This window comes from Rousettus aegyptiacus, unplaced genomic scaffold (genome assembly GCF_014176215.1).
Source record: "Rousettus aegyptiacus isolate mRouAeg1 unplaced genomic scaffold, mRouAeg1.p scaffold_m13_p_9, whole genome shotgun sequence".
NCBI classification, from domain to species: Eukaryota; Metazoa; Chordata; class Mammalia; order Chiroptera; family Pteropodidae; genus Rousettus; species Rousettus aegyptiacus.
Window position 1 is genome coordinate 15,902,029 of NW_023416312.1, and position 25,175 is coordinate 15,927,203.

The 25,175-nt window shown below is 37.2% G+C and overlaps 1 protein-coding gene across 1 annotated transcript; it reads left to right on the forward strand.

The window, feature by feature from the left end:
• The first annotated feature begins 24,589 nt into the window (after positions 1–24,589).
• LOC107503634 (60S ribosomal protein L26-like 1) lies at positions 24,590–24,946 on the forward strand. Its single transcript, XM_036227167.1, has one exon. The coding sequence runs from the start codon at positions 24,590–24,592 to the stop codon at positions 24,944–24,946; it is 357 nt and encodes a 118-aa protein (XP_036083060.1).
• Positions 24,947–25,175: the final 229 nt, after the last annotated feature.

A 25,175-nucleotide genomic window follows, 5' to 3' on the forward strand; every position in this document is an offset into this window, starting at 1 on the left:
TAATGCCCATTATTCATATGTTTCCTCTCCTGATAGTATCAGCTAGTTCTTGAATTTCTCTTTTATTATTTTTCATTCTTTGGCTTCTGTCTTCTTCCTTCTGATTTATTTCTAGATTTCTGTACTCGATATCACTGATTCTTTCCTCCATTTGGTCGACTCTATTTCCCAGGCTTGCTATTTAATTTTTCAACTCTTATAGTGTGTTCTTCATCTCTAGAAGTTCTATTTGGTTCTTTTTGAGGGTTTCAGTCTCCTTGCTCTGCTCATCTAGTTGTTTTTTTTTTTCTTCAATTCTTGAAGTTGTTGATTTCAGTTGTTTTGGATCTCATTGAGTTTTTTCAGAAGTACTGTCCCGAATTCTGTCATTAAAGTCATATATTTCCATATCTGTAAGTTTATTTTCTGGAGATTTTTCTCTTTCTTTCTGAGATGCTTATCACCTTGGTTGTTCATGGTGTTTAATGGACTATTTCTTGGCCTGGGCATTAATGGAAGTGAATTCTGTTGTTTTTCTAGAAAGATGATTTATTATATAAAGGTCTCTCTTTAGCCTGTTGCAAAGAAGACACTTTTCTTTTGGTTTCCAGTAGGTGGCATCTAAGCCTCTTGGATTCCTGCTTTATATAAAGTCTTAATAAAGCTTTTTTTAATTTTCTTGGATATATCTAGTTACGCTCACTACCCTCAGTTTCAGCGATGGTCCTAGCAGCATTGTTCAGATTTCCCTGGGGCTCCACGGTGTTCGGTCTCGGAAGGTATGGAGGAAAGGACCCTCTGGGTTGGGATTTAGAGGCTGCAGCTCAGCCTCGGTTTTGTATCCATGGCCATCTATTGTTCCTCTGTGGTCCCATTCCACTTCTCTGCTTTCTGCCCTGATGACTGGGCCCTGCAGCCAGCCAGAGACAGGAAGCTCACAGCTATCCCATGCAGGAATGTTAAAGGAACTTGCCCCCATGAACTCGCCACTCCTTCTCCCCTCCCCCTCCTCCTGCATGGAGCTCTGGCAGCTGCAAGAGGCAGCATCTTTATTACTTCCAGTTCACCATCCAACACCTGGATTTCTGACCTGTGGTAGCTCTTATGCTCAGATCCCATGCTCAGATGTGCTGGTGTGCAGTTTGGGTGTTTTTTGATGTTTTAGATGTTCAGCTTACTGTTGTTTCAAGGGGCGAGATCTGGGGACATCTCTCACTCTGCCATGTTTGCAAAGATACACTAATGGTTACCATTCTTTATTCCTGTCTTTGATGCATGTTTTATTCTTCTTAAAGAAGTCCCTACAACATTTCCTGTAATACCGGCTTGGCGGTAATAAACTCTTTCAGCTTATTTTTGTCTGGGAAGCTCTTTATCTGTCCTTCAACTCTAAATGATAGCTTTGCTGGATAAAGTATTCTTGGTTGTAGATCCTAGGTCTTCATCCTGCCAAGTATTTTTTGCAAGTCCTTCTGTCCTGCATAGTTTCTTTTGAGAAATCAGCTGCCGGTCTTATGGTAGGTAACTAAGTGCTTTTCTCTTGCTGCTTTTAATATTCTTTCTTTCTATTTAATTTTTGGCATTGTAATTATAATGTGTCTTGGTGTGGGCCTCTTTGGATCCCTGATTTTTGGAATTCTCTGAGCTTCTCGGAGTTTTATGTCCATTTCCTTCACCAGGTTAGGGAAGTTTTCCATCATTATTTCTTCAAACAGCTGTTCAGCCTATTGATTTTCTTCAGTTACACCGATCAGATGGATATTTGGACTCACAATAGTATCCCATATGCTCCTTAAATTATAGTCTTGGCATCTTATCTCTTGCCATTACGTGTCCTTGGCTTTCCCGTCCTCTAGAGAGGGCATTTGATCCTTTTCTTTATTCATTTGTTTATTCCTTTGTTTATTCCATTTAATATACTTCTCATCTCAGATCATGTGTTCTTCATTTCAGACTGGTTCCCTTTTATAATTTCCATTTCCATTTTTATGTTTTTTTTTATCTCTTTGTTAACGTTATCACTGAATTCATCTACTCTTCCCATAAGATCACTGAGCATCTTTATAACCAGTGTTTTGAACTCTGCATTTGTTAGATTGCTTGACTCCATTATTTCTGGATCTCTGTTGTGTTCTCTCATATGGTTTCTGCTTCTTTGTCTTCCCATTTGGGCTGCCTTTCCATGTCTGTTTCTATGTCCTAAGCAAAGCTCCTAAGTCTCCTGGTCTTATTAGTGTGTATTTGTGTAGTAGGTGTCCTATGGCACAGTCCTGAGAACGGTTCAGCTGCAGGCCAAACTTAGCTCAAGCCTGTGCCCCTCCGGGGCCACCTGTTAAGATTCAGCAAGCAATCCACAGATGCTGTGCTTATAGTTGCCTCAAAAGGCCACATCAGAAACCAAGGCCAGCTGCCTCCAGTGTGAGTCTAGGTACTGCTCATCAAGGAGCACCTGACTCGCTGAGGATACACCTGGATGTAGCTTGAGTGGAGCTGTGAGTCGGGGAAAGTAGGGTTTCAGGGAATCCTCTGGGCTGAGCGACTTCTGCTATCCAGTTTGATGACGTCAGGGCTATGGCGGCACTGTGTCTGCACCCTGGGAGTGTGGAAGACTCAACAGAGAAACAATGGATACCGCCGGCACTTCTGTACAGAGGGAGTCTCTCCTCTTCCCTCGCTTCGATAATGTCTCCCTATAAGTCCCTGGTGCCCCCTATGTGCAGCCATATCTGCACTAGTGCTCAGAATAAGCAAGTCCATCACTGCAAAAATTTGCTCACAGACATGGCCCCTTTAAGAAGAGTCTGCCGCTGACACTGCTGCAGCCTCTGTCTTACTCAGCTGTTCAAGACCAGGCAGCTCTGTGTCCTCACCCTGTCCTACCTTCTGCCAGTGCAGGGTGATTTCTTGGATTTCTCCCTATTTGTACAGCTTGTTCATCTAGATCCCAGGCAATTTTTCCTTATTGCTGCTCCTTATTTCCATCACAACTTTGATTTGGTCGCCAGAGGGATGAACAAAGCCTCTATCTTCTATGCTATTTTTTTCCCTCTCTCTGGGCTAAAATTTTATTTCTGACTTTCAGCCCAGAGTAGTATTCTTTCCCTTGGAATTTATGTTCTAACCTATGTGTATAAACTTTTTAAAAATCAGCAAACCATACAAGGATATTCAAATCATGAAATCATATTACCTATAAGCTGGAAGGCATAAATGAGAAATTCAGTTGAACACCATCATTTTGTTTCGTAACAATCTGGGGGTCAGAGATGTCGCATAGCTTACTCAAAGATGTGTGGTTAGTTAGCAGCAGGTATCATTAAAATCTAATTCTTATAACTCTTGTTCCAGTGTCCATTTTACTACATAACTATTTCCACATGTATTAACCCTTGTCTCTGAGAAACTCTACAAAAAGACGCTCATGCATGAGTAACTTCTGGGAAACCCTATATATTGCACCTTTTAGAGAATCCTAACCAGGGCTGCAGTATGAATTTCATGGACTCTAGACACTTTTGCCTTTATGGGCTACTTCCTCCACAGAAAACTATAAAAATATATGTTATGACTATATTGGTATAAATAGCATTATAATCTAGGCTGGATTCATTATCATATATTCATTATTATATTTCTACTTTTTCTTCTTTTGTTACAATAAATGATTTCTGTGGATGCCTAAAAGTATCATAGGTCCTAGGCATTGTGCCTGCTTTGCCCAGTGTATAAATCAGTCCTGTTCATAATGCATGGTAAAGACTCACAGAAGTTTTGTAAAGAGAAAACTATTTACTTTTGTTTTACCTCGCATTTCCAAAATTTTTCCTCACCACATCCTATTAACAACTCAAAGCTCACTGCTTTCCATAAAACACAGTTTAGAAAAAAATGTTCTCTGCTTTCAAACTGCAATGATAATCACCTTGCAGAAAGCTAGATAGTAATATAAAATCAAGTTACTCTGACTTGGCCATGGTTGAGATCTCGGAATTAGCTGTAAAATACCCATAAAAGCCTCTTCAAGATGTTTTATAGAGAAGGCAAGCACATTCAATTTTCATATATAGTTCATATTAATGTATGGAATACTTGACAATTATATTTCATTAACATATCTTTCTAATACATGGGAATGGTAACACTTCATTTACTCATGCCTTTCCTTCTTAAACTAGTCAAATAAAATAAGAATATGTCTATAAAACTAAATTCCCAACTCATTTTCAGAAGACAAAATAAAATTTCATGAATTAAAATCATCCAGTATTCATTGCATCTGATGACTAGTTTAAAAAGTGGCTGCATTCTCTATGCTTTTATGATTCTTTTGATACATTAATAGGGGACAATCAATTAGTACTTCATGTTTTTAATAACTGTTAATATTCCTTTTAAGAAGAAGGGTTTCTTATGGGTATCGTCAGAGAAACTTAGGGCATTAACTGAGGTCTGGAATGAGAGCCACCCCTGAGAATCCAGAGAAACATCCTTTTGTCCAAGGGTATATTAGTTGCTAAAGAAACAGATGCCACCTTAGGAGCTACATACATTCTCTACATATGTGATGTAAGCAGTTAGGTAAAGTTCAATAACATTCATTGAGTGCCTTCCATGTGCAAGGTGCTAGGCACAAATGAGATACAGCTCCTATGGGTAAAGAGTTCAAGTCTAATATATAGGCAGCAAATTTTAATATCATGTGGTGACAGGTATGTACAAGATAATATGGAAGCATATGGAGGCTGCAGAAGGAGAATTGGGTAGGCACTTAACCCAGCCTGTGTAAAAAGGAAAGATAGAAGGAAGGTGAGTTGGTTAATGAGCTTATTTAGGGGTGGGAGAGGAGCAAGGACAGGAAACAGCTCCTAAAGGAAGCAACGTTTGAAAAATAGGGTGTACTTTGTTTCTGTTTCCTACTGTAAATATAAATACAGTAAGTAGAATAATTTGGAACATGCAGGCAGCAAAGTTTCATATTACATTTAACAAGTAATTTGAAACTGTTGACATGAGAGAGACAACTGTTTCATGAGAGTTGATTTGCTTGTTTTTATAATGGGAAAAGCATTTCAATATGTGTTATGAAGTCTAAAAATCGGGTACAAACTTACAATACTCAAATATCTTCCAGATCTATATTTTTATAGAAATCCTATGATATACTGACAAGTGATGAGTCAGGATAGGTTAGGCTTATGCCACAGAAACAAAAATATAAAAACTCAGTGGTTTAACGCAAAATTTATCTTTCACTCATAAAGCCTGCTATGGGTTCAGAGAATCTCCCAGGTAAACAGTGCCAAGAGAAGACCAGAGATTCAGGCTGTTTTGATCTTCCATCTCCATCAACTCAGCATTAGACCTTCTCCACAATTACTGAAGCAAAGGAAGAATGTGAAACACTAGTTATGAAATGCTTGGATCTGAAAATATTTCTGCTCCAAATCCATTGGCCAGAACTAATTACATGGTCCTCCCATGGTGTGAAACTCATCTATATCTAGGAGAGGAAAACTGGATATGGGGGAACACTGATGTCTCTAGCATACCAGTCTTTAGATAGAAATGTCTTTGTGTATGCTCAGGTTTAATTCTGAGTCAATAATAGTAAATTGATACTCTTTAATTTTTTTAAATAATAGATTCAGAGTGTTTAAGTCTTCTATATGAATTTTCAATAAGTTAAATAGCTGGTTAGGTATAGTTTTAAGCTTAAAATTTTAGAAAGTAACCACATTATCATAAGACAGCTAAGGTCAATAGCCACTATGAGTATTTAAACTTATTTTTCTAGAGTAATAGTATTTTTTGTATTTTTATGGTGATTTGTTTCTCAAAATGTAGCACTCTCACTAAGGTTAACTGGAGTACTTGCTAAGAATGAAGATTTCTAATCCTATCTACAGAATGAGACTCTCTGGAGATAGGAAATTATAAGCTCTCCTGGGAATGACTGCACGCTGATGCTTTAGAACCATTGGCCTAGGGGAAGCAGATGGTCAATGCAGAAGAAAGGAAATAACAAGCTTTCTTGAAACTCCATTGTAAGTAGAGCTTGCCTTGAGGCTTGCCTGGTTGAGGGCAAGAGGAAGATCTGAGTCACGTTAGTTCTGGTCAAAAGAAATCTCAACAAACGGGACCCTCTAGGGAGCACTCCAGCTGTCTATTAAGGAGGAAAGCCCTTTCATGTTCATGTTCCTAGTCAATGGACCTAGTTTGAGCACAAAGCTGATTCAAGAATCATGCTTTCCACCCTGATGTTTTTATTGTCACCTCTTGTCTTTATTTGGTACCTTCATACTCTAGGTGATCTCATCCGCTCTCGTTACTTTAAATACCATCTATATGCTAACTCCTTGCAAATATATATCTTTAGACTGAATCTCTTTTTTAACTTCGGCCTAATGCCTGTTCAACATCTGCATTCAGATGACTAGCAGGATTTTCAAAGTTAGCATGTCTACAACTGATACCCTGATATTCTTCCCCTAAGCACTCTCCTTCCATGGACTGACTCCCCAACTCAGTTTATGATAACATCATTCTTTGTTAGTTCAGGCCAAAGTTCTTGGAGTCATACTTGACTTCCCTTTCCCCCACATATGCCATCCAATCTCCCAACGGATCATCTCAACTTTGCTTTCAAAATATACCCAGGATTTTATCACTTTTCATTTATCTCCATTGTTATTACTTCAGTCTGAGCCCCCAGCATCTCTTATCTGGCCTATTGTAATAGCAACTTAAATAGTCTGTCTGATTCTTTCTTCTAAAATCCCCTTTAGTCTATTCTCAACATGGCAACAAACATGACTCTTAAAAATATTCCAAAAGATCATAACCACTCCTGTGCTCAAAATCCTCCCAAAGGCTCCCCACCTCACTCAGAGGGAAAAAAATGTTCTATTGATGGTCTGCAAGGCCTTGCATGATCTAGTCATCCCTTCCAATTTTATTTCTTTCTATACTTTCTGTCATTCACTCATTTCAGACACATTGAACTTTTTGATTTCCTATAACACACCAGTCCTGGTCTTTTCTTTGTACTTGCTATTTAACCTGTCTAAGTGGTTTCCCCCAAATATTTGTAGGTTGTCCTTCAGGCCTTTGTTCAAAGATCATCTTCTCAATGAAGATATAAGTGACAAGTGCTAAGGAAAAAGAGAGGAGATATAATGTGCTAGATTGGGAAGAGGGTGGTCCGCTGTAGCTAAAATGTCACCCCTTTGAAACTTTGAGATGACTACTACCCTGAACAATATCTTGATTGCAGCCTGAGACACCTGAACAAGAGGACCTAGATAAGCCATTTCTAGTTTCCAGACCCACGAAAACTATGTGATAATATTTGTTGTTCTAAACCACTGAGGTTTGGGGTAATTGGTTAGCCACAAAAAAATGAATATAGTGGTCATCTAGTGAAATGTATAATAACATACAAGAGTACCTTTTAAAGGCAACATGAGGCGGTAAAAAAATGGCGTAGATGATAGAGGCTCTGTTTATCCTTCTGGTGACCAAATCAAAGTTGCGATGGAAACAAGGAGCAGCAGCAAGGAAAAATCACCTGGGATCTAGATGAACAAGCCATACAAATAGGGAAAAATACAAGAAATCACCTTGCACTGGCAGAAGGTAGGGTGGGGCAAACACAGGGCTACCTGGTCTCAAGCAACTGAGTAAAATGAAGGCTGCAGCAGCAGCAGTGGCAGATTCCTCTTAAAGGTACCACACCCATGAGTGAATTTTTGCAGTGATGGACCTGCTCACTCTGAGCATTAGTGCAGATTTGGCTGCACAGGGACTTACAGGGTGACACTGAGTTGCCAGAGTGAAGGCTGCAGTGAGGCTCTCTCCCCAGCAGAATTACCAACAGTATCCATTGTTTCTCTGTTGAGTCTTCCACACTCCCAGGGTGCAGACACAGTGCCGCCATAGCCCTGACGTCATCAAACTGGATAGCAGAAGTCGCTCAGCCCAGAGGATTCCCTGAAACCCTACTTTCCCCGACTCACAGCTCCACTCAAGCTACATCCAGGTGTATCCTCAGCGAGTCAGGTGCTCCTTGATGAGCAGTACCTAGACTCACACTGGAGGCAGCTGGCCTTGGTTTCTGATGTGGCCTTTTGAGGCAACTATAAGCACAGCATCTGTGGATTGCTTGCTGAATCTTAACAGGTGGCCCCGGAGGGGCACAGGCTTGAGCTAAGTTTGGCCTGCAGCTGAACCGTTCTCAGGACTGTGCCATAGGACACCTACTACACAAATACACACTAATAAGACCAGGAGACTTAGGAGCTTTGCTTAGGACATAGAAACAGACATGGAAAGGCAGCCCAAATGGGAAGACAAAGAAGCAGAAACCATATGAGAGAACACAACAGAGATCCAGAAATAATGGAGTCAAGCAATCTAACAAATGCAGAGTTCAAAACACTGGTTATAAAGATGCTCAATGAACTTTTGGGAAGAGTAGATAAATTCAGTGAAAACTTCAACAAAGAGATAAAAAAAAACATAAAAATGGAAATGGAAATTATAAAAGGGAACCAGTCTGAAATGAAGAACACATGATCTGAGATGAGAAGTATATTAAATGGAATAAACAAAGGAATAAACAAATGAATAAAGAAAAGGATCAAATGCCCTCTCTAGAGGACGGGAAAGCCAAGGACACGTAATGGCAAGAGATAAGATGCCAAGACTATAATTTAAGGAGCATATGGGATACTATTGTGAGTCCAAATATCCATCTGATCGGTGTAACTGAAGAAAATCAATAGGCTGAACAGCTGTTTGAAGAAATAATGATGGAAAACTTCCCTAACCTGGTGAAGGAAATGGACATAAAACTCCGAGAAGCTCAGAGAATTCCAAAAATCAGGGATCCAAAGAGGCCCACACCAAGACACATTATAATTACAATGCCAAAAATTAAATAGAAAGAAAGAATATTAAAAGCAGCAAGAGAAAAGCACTTAGTTACCTACCATAAGACCGGCAGCTGATTTCTCAAAAGAAACTATGCAGGACAGAAGGACTTGCAAAAAATACTTGGCAGGATGAAGACCTAGGATCTACAACCAAGAATACTTTATCCAGCAAAGCTATCATTTAGAGTTGAAGGACAGATAAAGAGCTTCCCAGACAAAAATAAGCTGAAAGAGTTTATTACCGCCAAGCCGGTATTACAGGAAATGTTGTAGGGACTTCTTTAAGAAGAATAAAACATGCATCAAAGACAGGAATAAAGAATGGTAATAACTACATTCCTATCAACGAGCACCTCAAATGAAAAAGAATTAAGTGCTCCAACCAAAAGTTAGAGGAGCTGAAAGAATAAGAGAACAAGACCCATACATATGAAAAGGCAGGGGTTGGAAAAACATATTACCTTGATGGACCTTAAAGGTATTTAAGTCAGAGAAAAATAAACACTATGTGATTACGCTTATATGCAGAGTCTAAGGAATGAAAAGAACAAGCTAATCAAAAACAGACTCACAAATATAGTGGAAAATTTAGTGTCAGAGAGAGGGGAGCGGGATTTGGGGAGCTAGGAAAATGGGGTGAAGGGTTAAAGAAGTACAAATTAGTAGCTGATGGATGGTCATGGGGATGGGGAGCACAGCATAGAGAATGCAGTTAGCATTAATACTTTGGCTAGGTGGATGGTCGGGGAGGGAGGGGGCAATTGGGGGGATTGTTTTACAAAATATATAGATGTCTAAGCAATGTACTGTATACTTCAAACTAATTAAAATAAATAAAATTTAAAAAAAATTAACCCCACTTTTGGCCTTAACTAAATTTTCCCAATAACAAAATCAACCAAATGTTTCTCCCTCAAACAAGAAAAAGAATAAGAAATTTGAGAATATTCCTGTCTTAAATACGCTTGATACTCAGGTAGGTGACAATTAAACTAAAAGTCCTTTCTCCCTGTGATGGAGGGCTGTGGTGATGGGTTGACCAAGAGAGAAAAAGAAAATTTGTCTTGCAGGTTTTAAATTTGGGTGATTCCTTGGCTGATTCTGCCACCAGATTATCATTTAGACAGGTTCAGTGTCTGGTTATTTGTAGGATAACAAAAATGAGATGCCCTACAGATGCTTCTATACGTGACTCTAAAATTCAGGAGAGAGACCAAGTCTGGTACTTCGCATTTGGGAATCTTCATCCCAGTGAAAGTAGAAGTTCAAACTATTGGAGTAGAAGAAATAACCCTCAGGAATAATAGAGTGAAAAGGATAGTGGGTTAAGGGTAGTTACAGGATGATAAACTCCAAAAAGGGAAACAAAAAAAAGTCAGAGAAGTACAAGGAGAACTAGAAGAGGGTATTATCATGGAAACAGAGCAAAGAACATTATAATGGAAGTAGAGTAGACAGTTTTAACATTAAAAAAAGGAAAACAGACTCATTGCATATGAGAACATGAATCACTACAACTTTTCTTGGAGTTAATTCAGCATTTTCCAGGAAAACAAAAAATATTTATACCCTTGGACCAATAATTCTTTTTCAATAATTTATTCTAAAGAAATAATCCCAAGAAAATTGTCAAGGCGTATGTACAAGGGTACATATAGCACCTTTATTTATAATAGAAAAGATTTAAAATATAGGTCAAATATCCAACAGTAGAGGAATGGCTAATATATGACCATTTATCCATTTTATAGACTCATGCAGAAGTTATAAGCATTAAAAAAAATACTTAAGGATATTGAAAAATATTCACAATATAATGTTATATTTAAAAAGCAGGTAAAAGCTACCATACAGAACTGTGCTTACATCTGTATGTATATGTATATACTTCAAATGTTAACAGCAGTTTTCAGCAATTACTGTTATTACAGGTGACTTTTTTTTTTGTACTTTGCTGTGGTCTGAACATTGTGTTCCTCTAAAATTCATATGTCAAAATTCTAACCCCCAATGGTGATGGTATTAGAAAGTGGGGCCTTTGGGAGGTGTTTAAGACCTGAGGGCAGAAATTTCATGAAATGGATTATTATAAAAGAGGTTTCAGAGAACCTCCTCCCCTTCCACCATGTAAGTATTCAATGAGAAGTCTGAAACCTGGAAGAGAGGCTTCACCTGACACTGCTTGTGCTTGATCTGAGACTTCCACCCTCTAGAACTGTAAGAAATAAGTTTCTGTTGTTTATAAGCTACTCAGTCTATGTTATTTTGTTACAGCAGCCTGAATGGACTAAGACAGTAAAGAAAAAGTACTGCTTTTATAATAAGGAAAAAAAAGATTACATTTTGAAAGGAGAAAACAATTTAGCAGTGCCAAAGATAAAGCAAAGTCTGGTTACTTAAGACTGGAAATGTATATTAGATTTTGCAGTTAGGTCATTATGTATGTTAAGGAAAATTGTTTCAGTAGAGGAATTAGGAAGGCATATTTCAGAGCTCAAGGAGTAAAATTGAGGTGAAAAGTCAAAGAAAGTCAGTTTTTCTGCATTTTCAAAGATCTAAAAGTAGAGAAACAGAGAAGCTGGATAGTAGTTGAATAGGATGTAGGTGTAAGAATGTTTTAAAATGAAAAGGTTTTCAAGTGTTTATAAGCTGAGGGGATGATCCAATAAAGATGTTGAGAAAGAGATGATTGACAGAGAACAGGCAGGTCTGAGAACAAGGATTTTGAGTTAGGTCACTAGCATGGGTTGGCCTTGAACTGATTAGGGACATTGCAGACTTCTAGAGTGAAAAGAAAAAAAGTAAAACAAACAAACAAACCAAAAAAACAATGAATATAGATATGTTTACAGAGAAATTGAGTGAGACCTCCCTGATGACCTCAATTTTTCCACCGATGTAAAGGCAAGGTCATCTTCTGAGAATGATATCAATAGTTATTTAGAGGAAGGACTCGAGGTAAGTTTTGAAGTTTTGAAACAGTCGTTGAGGGAAATGGAAAAGAAAGCTGACCAAGACCAAGTAAAATGAATGGAAAAATGTACTGGGGAGCCAACCAAATTTAGAGAGCATAAAAATCTGTGGAATCATCACGTTTGGATATTTTAATTTTCTTTAACAGAGTAAAGCTACCAAGTGGGAATAAGGTGGTAAGAAAAAATGTAGGAAGCTGTGTTAGAAAGTGGAATGCTAAAGTAGATAAGTTTCTAAACCATGACAAGAGTCAGTGCATAAGCTTTTGAATGGGAACCTAAAGGAATTGCAAAGCCATTAAGTTGGATAAAATATCTTTATGAATGTTAAAACCTCCTAGAATTATGCCAGGAGAAGAAGACTGGGAGTCAGGTTTTTTGGTGAAGGAATAGATAACCAGGTGGCAAGTGGATTGGCCACAATTAAAAGAGACTGAAGGTAAAATACTTATTGTCGTGAATCTCCAAGGAGAATAAGATTTATGAGAGGATGAGAAAATAACATTTGGAAGCAACATTAATAATACATTGAAATGCCAACTCACTTCTTAGATTCATGGCTCACTGTGTGGAAGACCTGGCAGCCTCTAATAAAATGAGCTTAAGGGAAGGAAGTAGGGGTCTGAGGAAGGAGCTAGTTATAGTTAAGGCAAGAAGAGAGCTTTATTCCCCTGACAACTTAAGATGGATAAGTTTGTTAACAATGGAATCAAGTTTGCAATATGGTCCACAGCTGAATGAGGTCAATAGTTAGAGCAGCGGTCTCCAACCATTTTGGCACCAGTGACCGATGTGCCTATGAGAATCTAATGCCTGATTATCTGAAGTGGAGCTGAGGTGGTGATGCTAGTGCTGGAGAGCGGCTGGAAATACCAATGAAGCTTTGCTTGCCTGTCCTCCGCTCACCTCCTGCTGTGCTGCCCAGCTCCTAAAAGGCCACAGACTGGTACTGGTCCACAGTCAGGGGGTTGGGGACCCCTGAGTTAAAAAATCAGGAGAAGAAAACATAGAATGGTAAGAGGGTAAAGATATCAAAGAAGAAAACAGGCTTATTGGTCAGGAGTTAACCAAGGAATATATAGGGGCAAAGAAGTGGCCTTTGGTGCCCTAAATTTTTATCAAGTGGTTTTGGGGTCAGAACTAGGTGACTTGTAGGCAGTATCTGCCTCAACAAGGCAGTGAAGAAGACCATCTATGTACATATCCATGATATTTACACAGATCAAATAAGCAGGGTACAGAGTAATATGTAAAGTATGCTACCATTTGTGTAAAAGTTGAAAATCTTTGTGTGTATATATATGTTTGTATGTGTATTTGTGTATTGTTTCACATAAGTATTAAATATCTCTGGAAAGGTCTCCAAGAAACTGTTAACACTGCCTCTGAGAGGATAAATAGTGTGGCTGAGAGACTGAGTTAGAAGAAAGAGTTTTACTGTAGACCAAAGTTTACTATAAACTTTGAAACATAGAAATTAAAATCTAATTCTGCCTACAACCAAAGGTAAAGCTCCCCAGAATAGTGTTTGAGCAGGGCTTAGAGGTAAAGAGCTCAAGGTTTTGGGGGACTCGATTTACATGTTCATTTTAGCTAAACACTTCTTTACTTGTGTTTCAGGTTCTTAATCTTTTCTTTTAATATTTATGTTTTTATTTTTTTCAATTATAGTTGACATATAATATTAGTTTCAAGTGTACAACACAGTGATTAGACATTTATATAACTTATGAAGTGATCACCCCAATAAATCCAGTACCCATGTGACACCATACATAGTTATTACAATACTGACTATATTCCCCATGCTATACTCTACATCCCTATGACTATTTTGTAACTACCAATTTATACTTCTTAATTCCCTCCCCCTCCACCCGTTCTTCCTATCCCCCAATATGACAACCATCAAAATGCTCTCCGTATCTATGAGCTCGTTTCTGTTGATTATTTATCTTGTTCTCTAGATTCCATATATAACATTTTTCTTTCTCTGTCTGACTCCACTCAGCACAATGCCCTCTAGGTTCATCCAATTCTTGTCACAGATTGCAATATTTCATTCTGGGAATAAGAATTCATTCTTGGAGTAATATTTCACTGTATATACGTACCACCTCTTCTTTATCCACTCATCCACTGATGAACACCCAGGTTGCCTCCATATCTTGGCTATTGTAAATAATGCTTCAATGACCATGGATATACATGTCCTTTCAATGTAGTGTTCTAGGTTTCTTTGGATAAATACCCAAAAGTGGGATTACTGGGTTTTTCTTTGTCTCTTGTGACAGTCTTTGTTTTAAAGTCTATTTCATTTGGTATAAGTATTGCTACCCCAGCTTTTTTGTTTGTTTCCATTTTCATGAAATATCTTTTCCCACCCCTTTACTTTCAATATGTGTGTTTTTCAATCCAAAGGAAGTCTATCATAGGCAGCATATGTAAGGGTTTTGTTTTCTTATCCATTCAGTCACCTGATGTCTTTTAATGGGAGCTGAGCTTGGAGGTGCCTGGGAGAGGCTAAGCTGTGGAATGAGGCCAGCTGTCACTAATGCTAGGCTTTAGGCTACTTAGCAAGGGGTACAGAGCACATTGAGGCCAGATGCTGCTTGTTTGGGGTTTGTGAACCTCTGAGAGGTTTTAGGAAGGTCCACAGTATGAGCCAAGACAGGCTGTTTGTATGGAAAAGCTACCAGAAGCAGCTTGGGTGAGCTAGCAAGTTGAGAGGGGCAGCATCTCAAGGAGCCACCAGGAAAGAGCAAACGGTGTTAGCCGGGTTGGAAACTGAGTCTCCAGATGGAGACTCAGATGTGGTGGCCACCTACATCTGCACCCCAGGAAGGGGGAGGGCTCAACAAAGGGGCAGTGCCCTCTGCCAGCACTTCTTTCTGGGAAAAAGGTACCCCTCCAGCCCTCATCTTGAAACCAGACAAATCAGTTTCTCCCTGTATGTCCCTAACGCCTTTCGAGCTGTTGCCCCAGAGCTGGAGCTCAGAGCACGTGAGTCAGTCAGCAAGTAAGTCCATGTGTGGGCCCCTAAAGAAGAACGTCTTCAATTCCAGCAGCCCTCTGTTTCACTCAGCCACACTCTTCACTGGTTTTCACAACCAGAAGTTGTGGAGAACTTCTCTTCCTACCACTGGTACTTTGGGATGGGGGGTCTTGTGTGGGGCTGGGACCCCAAGCTCCTCCGGGGACACCTCCGCAGCTGAGATATCTCTCCCGATTCTCACCCTCCACACATGGATGTGGGGCCAGCCCATTTTGCATCTTTACCCCTCCTACCAGTTTCAATGTGAGTTCTTCTGTATAGCCTTATTTATAAGACTTCTGTTCAGCTAGAATTCAGGCAATTCTCATTGGTGGTGGTTCTGTAAGCTAGCTGCAGTTTTGATGTGGTCTGTGAGAGGAGGCCAGCATAGCATTTACCTACATTGCCATTTTGATCAGAACCTCGGGTTCTCAGTCCTATAACATAATAAAATATATCTTAGCTCCTTCTTGGCTCTTTTGGAAGGTCAATGGTGTAATAGGTGAGTATAAAAAGCTATGACTTTTTATGATTAAAAGTGCATATCACTAGAACAGGATCCTCTTTTTTATCTCTCCTTTCTCTCTCTTCATAGTTAAGTGTATCCACTGATTTTCCCTCTTCATTCAAGACCTACCAAACACAGGTTATTCACAGTGTGAAGAGCCTCTGCTACTTTCAAGGTGTGCAGTGCTAGGCCTAAAAATTTTGTGTGCGTGACCGAATTTTAAAACACTTGGAGATTGGGCCATAGGGCCTTAATATGTTGGTAATGAAAAAGAATAAGCTATGTGAAGTACATAAATCCCTTTCTTAGAAGAAATTCCTTAACAGAATTCTAAACATAATGAATGAATGGAATGAGTAAAATAAGGAGCCCTGCTCATAAACATTCAGTACTTGGAAGGACTCTTGCCTTTATTTTGTCATGATATTGTTCCCCAGTGCTATCAGAGCCAGAAGGTTAATCTCTTGACAATCTATTTTATTGTGGAACTCGAGGAATGGCCTATACGTTAAAAAGATCAGTATGCATTGTTTTGATTTTTCAAGACATAGTTGGTACAACAATATATATGAAGGCAAACAGCACCACCTACAAATTATTCTTCCTTATTGAGCTTTTAGGCATTAGCCAGTTTTCAGATAACTCTGTCCTAATTGCATCAGGTATCCAATGTAAAAAGAGGATTCTCCACCTTGTAGGTCTGTTTATAGCTCTCTTTTTCTATTCATTAATCCTGCAAATAGTCACACAGGTTTACTTAATTGAATACAGCATACACACATTAAAAGACATTTGGAGAGAAACCAATATACTCACCAAAAAAAATGTACATGAAGACATTTTTCAAATGATGTTGCATGGGAACCGAACTGTTCAAGGACATCAGAAAGAGTTGGCAAGCCTATCTGAATTGAAAAAGCTTTGTGTGGGAAAATATGTGTCAAGATGGAGCAATCATACTGGCAGAGTTTTAAAAACCATACTGTCTTATCTTTTTGACTATTGCTTTGACATTTTTTAAAGTATGGCTCAGTGATATTGCTGGAAAATTCAGTTCTTTGTTAGTATATTTTTACTTTGTCAGAAATTAACTTTTTCTTTAAATATGTGATTTTAAAGATGTGTTTATTCTTTTAAAAAGTTTTATTAAGGTGTAAGATACATATGGTAAAGCACACAAATCTTAAATTTACAACTCTGTGAACTTTCACACACACACACCAGGGTAACAACCAGTCAGATCAAGATAAGGAACATTTTCAATACCCCGGAGGGTTTCCTCATGACCTTGCCACTTATACCATACTTCCAGAGAGAATCACTCTTCTTCTATCACCAAGCATTTTATTTACCCACTTTTGAAACTCAGAGAAATGAAATCATATACCATTACCAAAATTCATATAAATGGAATCTACTCTTTTTGCGGCTGGGCTTTTTGGCTCATCATTATGTCCATGATAGAAATCCATGTTGTTGAGTGTAGCAGTAGTTCATTCTTTTTTATTGCAGAGTAGTATTCCACTGAATAAATATACCAATATTTGTTTATCATTTTACTGTTGGTGAGTATTTTTTTTGAAAAGAGTCAATAAAAGGTTTTTTATTCAAAGGTATACCTGCGAAGTAGATTTGTTTACAACCGTTCTTGTGAAATACTTTTCTAAAAATCACAACCAACTTCTTTGCATATAGCAAACATATCTTCACTATGATGATCTAATTATTAGTGGATAATGTACATGATTTGACACAAATAGGTAAGCTTACACTGGTTGATTAACTATCAAATTGTCAGTCAAAACTCTGTTTGAGGCCCCTGCTTCTTGATCGATTTATATTCCCACTGCATCTTCCACCATCTTGTCAACTTCATGATTGTCTCCCCTGTCAACTCTGTCTACCTGACTGGCCACCTGTCTGGAATTAGAGGATGCATTTCCATCATAACATTCTTTAATTTCCGGTAACTTGGCTGGCATCGAGAGTTGTTGACAGACATTCGAGTTGTTTCTAGTTTGAGGCTATTGTGAATAAAGTTGCTAAGAATATTCTCATATGATGTGAATAAAGTTGCTAAGAACATTCTCAAAATGACTTTTGCATTCATTTCCTTGGGTATAAATCTAAGAGTAAAATTGCTAGGTCATAAGGTCAACAATATGGTTAGTTTCAGTAGATACTGGCAAATGTTTTTCCAGAGTGTTTGTTTCAATTTATACTTCTGGCAGAAATGTATGAGAGTTCTAGTTGTTTCACATTATTGACAATACTGGGTGTTGTCAGTGTCTTTAACTTTAGGTAGGTGTTTAATAGTATCTCAATAAGGGTAATTTGCATTTCTCTGAGGAGTAATGTTGAAAATTTTTACATGTGCTTATTACCCATTTGGGTATCCCTTTTTTGTGAAGTAATAATTCAAATCTGTTGCCTCTTTCTGAATTGCTGCATTCTTTTTTGACATTTATATAATTTATGAAGTGATCCCCTCAATTACTCTAGCACCCATCTGGCACTACACACACCATTACAATAATATTGACTATATTCCCCATGCTGTACTTTACATCCCTGTGACTGCTTTGTAACTACTAATTTGCATTTCTTCATCCCTTCACCCTTTTCACCCAGCCCTACAACCCCCATCCTCTCTGTCCATCAGCAGATTTCCCTCTATATTTGTGAGCCAATTTTTGCTTAGTTTGTTCCTTAGATTCCATGTATAAATGAAATTATATGGTATTTATCTTTGTCTGACTTATTTCACTCAATACAATGTTCTCTAGGTCCATCCATGTTGTTGCGAATGGTAAGATTTCATTTTTTATGGCTAAGTAATATTCCGTTGTATATATGAACCATAACTTCTTTATCCAGTTGGCTATTGATGTGCACTTAGGTTCTTGGGCTATTGTGAATAGCACTGCCATGAAAATAGGGGTGCAGAGATGTTTACCAACTAGTGTTTTGGTTTTCTTTGGATAAATACCCAGAAGCACAACTGCTGGATCAAAAGGTAGTTCTGATTTTAAGTTTTTGAGGAACCTCCAGACTGTTTTCCATTGTGGCTATACCAATTCGCAATCCCACCAATGGTGTACGAGGATTCTCTTTTCTCTACATCCTTGCCAACAATTGTTTGTTGATTTACTGATGATAGCCCATCTAACAAGTGTGAGGTGATATCTCATTGTGGTTTTAATTTGCATTTCTCTGATGAAGAATTGCTGTATTCTTTGTGTTGTATTGTTAGTGATCCAGTAGGCTTCCCTCAAAAGTATAGAGATCAATTAAAAAACAAAATAAATTTGAAATACATTCAAATTTGTAGCAAATTTGCTGACCTGTGTCAATTCTCTTATAAAATATTTGTATGTATATGTGTGAGGTAACATGGGAGATTATGTGTACCACTTAAGAATAGTATGTCAAAGACCTTGCAATATCAATTGTACTTATTTGTAACTTTTAACTAAAAGCCTGTTAAATCATTATAAAAATGAGTCATATTCACTGAGAACATCAAATGCTTGTGAGGATGTAGAGCAGCAGAAACTGTTATTCACTGCTGGTGGGAATCCAAAATGCCACAGCCACTTTGAAAGACACTTTGGTGGTTTCTTAAAAAACTAAACCTATTAACATACAATTCAGGAGTTGTGATCCTTGGTATTTACCCAAAGGAGTTGAAAACTTATGTTCACACAAAACTTGTACACAGATATTTATAGCAGCTTGATTCATAATTGCAAAAACTTGGAAGTAACCAAGATCTTCCTCAGCAGGTGAATACATACATAAACTGTGGTACAATGGAATATTATTCAGCACTAAAAATATATGAACTACAAACCATGAGAGAGACATGGAGAAAACTCAAATGCATATTGCTAAGTGAAAGAAGCAAATCATACTGTATGATGACAATTGTAAGACATTCTTGAAAAGGCAAAACTATGAAGATAATAAAAAGATTAGTGGTTGCTGAGGACTTGGGGAAGGGAAGAATAGCAGGGCAGAGAGGATTTTTAAGGCAATGAAAATACTCTATGATATACAATGATCACGTGTCATTATACCTTTGTCCAGACCCATAGCATGTGTAACACCAAGAGTTGCACTAAGATAAACTATGGACTGTGGGTGATAATGATGTGTCAATGTAGGTTCATCCTTGTTTAAAAAAATGTGCCATTCTGGTAAGTGATATTGATAATAGGGAGCCCATGCATATGTGGGTACAGAGGATATACTGTAAATCTATACCTTCCTCTCAATCGAGTGTGTAAACCTAAAATTGCTCTAAAAATTGCCTTTAAAAAAGAGCCAAATTTTTCCCTAACTTCCTGCCTCTTGCATTTTACCTCTAGAGACTGAGATCAACCTTAATTTGGTAAACAATTGTTATTCATATTGGAACAAATAACATAAACCCTGCTATATGACTTTGTTAATTATGCATTCTTGCCTCACCAAATGTACAAAATGTGCAAATATACATATACACAATTTACAAAATAAACTTACAAAATGACCCTTAATAATATTTTGAAAAAATAATAATAGTAGTAACAACATGAAAAACATTTTTAATTCTTGAAAGCCCATTTATGTACATTATTTTCACCAAGACTGACAACAACCTGTGAGAAGGGTGAAGTGGGTATATTATTTACGATGTGAAATTGAACAAAATAAGCACAGAGAGCTTAAGTGTGGTTGTATAAAGATGTTTCTCCATTTCGAAAGTACTAATTTATCAAAAATGAGCTATTAATCTGCCAATGAACCATTCTCCTTCGCCATCTTAATTTGCTTCTCTATTGAAACAGGAGCAAATGTCCTCTCTTATACTCACCCCCAAGTATTCAAAGAACCAAATCAATGGACAATTGATCCAAGTATTTTCTTGAGTTAAATCCACTATCTTAAAATGAACACAAGATTAAATATTCTTTGGTGGTTTGTGATATCAACTGAGCAACATGAGTGAATTACAGCTGCATGTCTCCTCTACAGCTATCTATTATCCAGTATGTCTTATTTAATTTTTGGTTTCAGGCAGGCAAATTGACCATGTATGCTTGCTTGTGTCAGTAGCTAATTTTAGATCACTAATCTAATTGAAAATGGCATGCCCCTTTAACTCATCATGTAAAAATTCACATTTTCTGATTAATGTGATTCATTTATATTAGATTTGACTTGACAGAATGGCAATGTGTAATATAGGAGGCAAGTATGACAGGATTTCTCTCTCACTAAGTCATACTCTTTATAAATGATCCAGTCAAAGCATCGGCCTACAGTGTTTTCTCTTTAATGAGATAAATTTTGAACTTGCACCTATTTTAATGTAACTTTTTCTGTGTTATCTCATAAGCAGGGCAACCATTATCAGAAAGGTGACAGTTTTATCTATAACCCACATTTACATTCATTTAAGGCAAATGGACAAACTGATATGATAGAAAGATTGCTCTTTCATTACTGTTGTGTGTCTGTATATCTAAACTGCTTGCAGGTTGGATAAAGGTGAACATTCATGTTTTAAGTGCAATTTAAAGACAGTGGTAGGAATTGCGAATTATATAAGCAAGATATGATGTTGCAAGTAGTCTGTAAAAAGTAAGAACTGAAAATGAGCACTGTAACTAAACATAAAAGGGAATGTTTTAAAAAGACTAAAAAAAGGAAAAACATCAAGTTAGGAATCCTTGTTACTAAAAGAACATAACTTTAAATAACTTGTAAGTTTTGTGTACTCAATGCCCTTTCCTTTTACAATCTTTTTTTACTATAATAATTACCAATTCTCAGAAGAATCGAAGAAGTTTTGTTTTGTTTTGTTTACCTACTTTTCTTTCAATTAGATAGGAAAGGAATGGCCTGATAGCATTGCTCAGATTTAATTTTTAAAATATCTATAGGCCTTATATATGTCTTCTCTCCATAGCTAATTTTTTAAAGAAACTTAAGAAACCCTTATTGAGGTATAATTTAAAATAAAATTTTATATATTCAAGGTGTACAACTTGATGATTTGATACATGTATATTTTGTGAAATGATTATTACAATAAAGCTAATTAGCATATCTATCACCTCACATAAATATCATTTTTTTGTGTATGGTGAAAACACTTAAGATCTACTCTCTTAGCAAATTTCAAGTATACAATACAGTGACCATGCTGTACATTAGATCCCCAGAGCGTCTACATTTTATAACTGTAAGTTTGTACCCATTGACCAATATCGCCCCATTTCCTCCACCCTCTAGCTCTTGGAAGCCACCATTCTATTCTCTACTTCTGTGAGTTTGACTTTTTTTAGACTATACAAATGAATAAGATCATGTAGTATTTGCCTTTCTGCATCTAGCTTATTTCACTTAGCATAATGTCTTCCAGGTTCATCTATATTGTCACAAATGGCAGGATTTCCTTCTCTCAAATAACAATGGAAAAAATCCCATTGTGTGTGTGTGCATATCACATTTAAAAAAAAATCCATTCACTTGTTTCCATATCTTGACTATTGTGAATAATGCTGCAATAAGCATAAGAGTGCAGATATCTCTTCGAGATATTGATTTTATTTCCTTTGGTCATATACCCAAAAGTGTATGGATCATACAGTAGTTTGACATTTAATTTTTTTGAAGATGTTCTACACTGTTTTCCATAGTGGCTGCCCAATTTACATTCCCATAAGCAGTGCATAAAGGTTCGCTTTTCTCCACATCCTCACCAGAACATATTATCTCTTGTTTTTTGATAACAGCTATTCTAAAATGTGGAGATGATATCTCATTACAGTTTTGGTTTGCATTTTCCTAATATTAGTGATGTTGAGCATCTTTTCATATATCTGTTGTCCATTTGGATATGTCTATTCAGAGATGCTACAGGTAGCTTTATCTAAAAAGAATTGTAGATCACCGGTGACCTTTGCCAAAGAAAATTTCTAAGACATTGGATTCCTCGTTGAAGTTATTTTGTACAATACTTCTGCCCCTATTCGTCTATGGAATCTGCTTTGGCAGAAAATTGGGGTAAATACCTAGAAATTTGGCAAAAGGAGAATGAGAGATATTTCATGGGTATGTGTAGTCTTTATGAAGCAAACTCAGAACTCTTATAATATTTGCTTTGTGGGAAACAAAACTCTCAACCACAGACAGTCGCAGAGCCAGTAAGTTGTAGAGTCAGGACTTGAACACAAGTCTTCTGATTCCAAGTCTGATGTTTTTTGTAAGACTCAAAACCCCAAAATGTACCATAATTATCCATTGTACTTTACTACTAGCGACCCGAGTCAGGAGTGCTAAATGGAAATTAGAACATAAATATTCTCTAATGTAGCTAGTTGCTCTTATACATCTAGAGTGATTTCATTACTCATTTTTAAATTGGGTATTACTTTAAGCATTCTTCACAAAAGTGTATTTCCACAAAGACAGATGATCACTGCATTCTTTAATTTCATTGGACAATAATTGATGTACTGGTCGACCACTGATGACAAGTGAAATGATTTCAGCTGTTTGTTCAACAAAATAAAAGGAAATTATTCATGGATAAAACTAATATGTGTATTATACCATACCATTTAATGTTTCCCATCTGATTGAGAATTTTGTCTCTCATATTTACTACTAGACTTTGCAGCTGTCAATACTATTCACATTGTGTGCGTATGAGTGTGTATTTATATAAACTAAGTGCTTACTGCTTACCTCGAGACTGGAAAATATATCTTCCCTGTATTTTGTGCAAGTTAGTGCCTATCATTACATCTTGTATGTACAACTCAATGAAAGCCATTTACTTAATTTGAATTATTACCGATAATTTAAGAATAGAATAGTATCATCAATTTATAATACCAGAGAGGGTACCTATTTATCTACCTTTAAGTGTGGCTCTTTGCACATGGCAGATTTCATATGCTACTAAAACATCCATAATGAAATCCAAAATGATGGCAAATATTCCAGAACTTAGTCAAACTCTCCTTTATTCCTTTCCTATTGCCATAATCCATAATTTCATATGTCAACCTGAGATTTCTGTAGTAGTTTCATGATTAGCTTTCCTGAGTTTAGTCTTCATCTAGCCAGTTTGTCTTGACTATCATCAACAGGAGTAATTTGTTAAGGGCCACTGTAATTATGCTGCTTTCCACCTCAACAAATGTCTCACCACATAGAGTCTCAGTACTTCTGCTCTAATGCCAGTTTTCCATAATCATGATACTTGTGCAGACATTTACAAGCTCACATGTTTTTATTTAATCTTCAACAAACGTATATTTTACAGATGGGAAAACTGAGGCTCAGGGTGGGCAATGACTGTCAAAACATCACAACCAACCTGTATTTGGCACTCTGGGCATGACTTCTGGTTGCAGGGTTCTAAGCACTGTCATGTACTCTTTCAACTAATTCATATTGCCTAGACGTACCTTTCTAACCTTACTTCTTTTTACTTTTCTACACACACAATTGGCGCTGGTCAGTCAGGTGTCCATACTATCTCCTTTGTTCATCCTGGCCCTTTATTAGAATACCTTCTCCTTCCTCTAGAGACTCAAATTCCTCTCATCATCCAGGGCAACACAAGCACCATCTCCTCTGTCTTCACTCACCTCCCTGTACTTTCAATTTCTATAGTATATCATGCATTCCCAATATTAGCACACCATCATTATTTTATGGATGTAAATCATTTCTACAAAAACATATTCTGAGCTGCCTGAGGGCAAGTATCATGTTTTATATGTTTTTGTATTTTTTGGCACTATCATACGCCTATTGTAAATGACAATAAAAACTGTTATTTTTGCTTTAAATGAGCCTTCCTCTTTTTTTGGCTTTTTCTCAATAAAAATAAAAAATATTTGTTCAGACTATAACCTAATAAGAATTATTATTATTATTATTATTATTATTATTATTATTATAAATTATATTGCAAAACTAAAATGCAGTTATTTTGTATTTTAGTTTTGCAATTCAATAATAATTCTTATTAGGTTAATTTTTTCCATTCAACATAAAACATTAGATATAAAACATGGGAAATAAATACTCTAAGAAGTATTCTGGATCATCTGAGCACTTCCAGCGCCAGATGGTCACCATAAAGTTCAACCCCTTCATGACCTCAGACCACAGCAAAATCCGCAAAGGCCACTTCAATGCCCCCTCGCACGTGCACTGGAAGATCAAGTCCCCGTTCTCCAAGGAGCTGCAGCAGAAGTACAAAGTGCTCTCCATGTCCATCCACAAGGATGACGAGTTCCAGGTGGTTCAAGGACACTACAAAGGTCAGCAAATAGGCAAGGTAGTTAAGATGTACAGAAATAAATATATCATTTGCATTGAGCAGGTACAATGTGAGAAGGCTAATGGCACAACTGTCCATGTGAGCATTCATCCAAGCAAGGTGGTTATCACCAGTCTAAAACTGGACAAAGATCGGGAAAAAATTCTTGAACGGAATGCCAAATCTTGACAAGTTGGAAAAGAGAAAGACAAATATAAGATGAACTTTTTGAGAAAATGCAGGAATGAGTATAACCGGTTGTGCAACCACAGTTTAACCGTAGATTTTTTGCCTGCTTTGTATTCCTTTGAAACATTTCAAGATGTCTCTGGAATATTTTGTTTCTTTTCTGTTTTGTTATTAATATGTGGCTTTGTAAATCTACTTTTGCTATTTTGATTATTTTTATGAATAAAAC

Bases quoted from the DNA above. Each gene is read 5' to 3' on its own strand.
- LOC107503634 (XM_036227167.1), top strand. From the start codon at position 24,590: ATGACCTCAGACCACAGCAAAATCCGCAAAGGCCACTTCAATGCCCCC.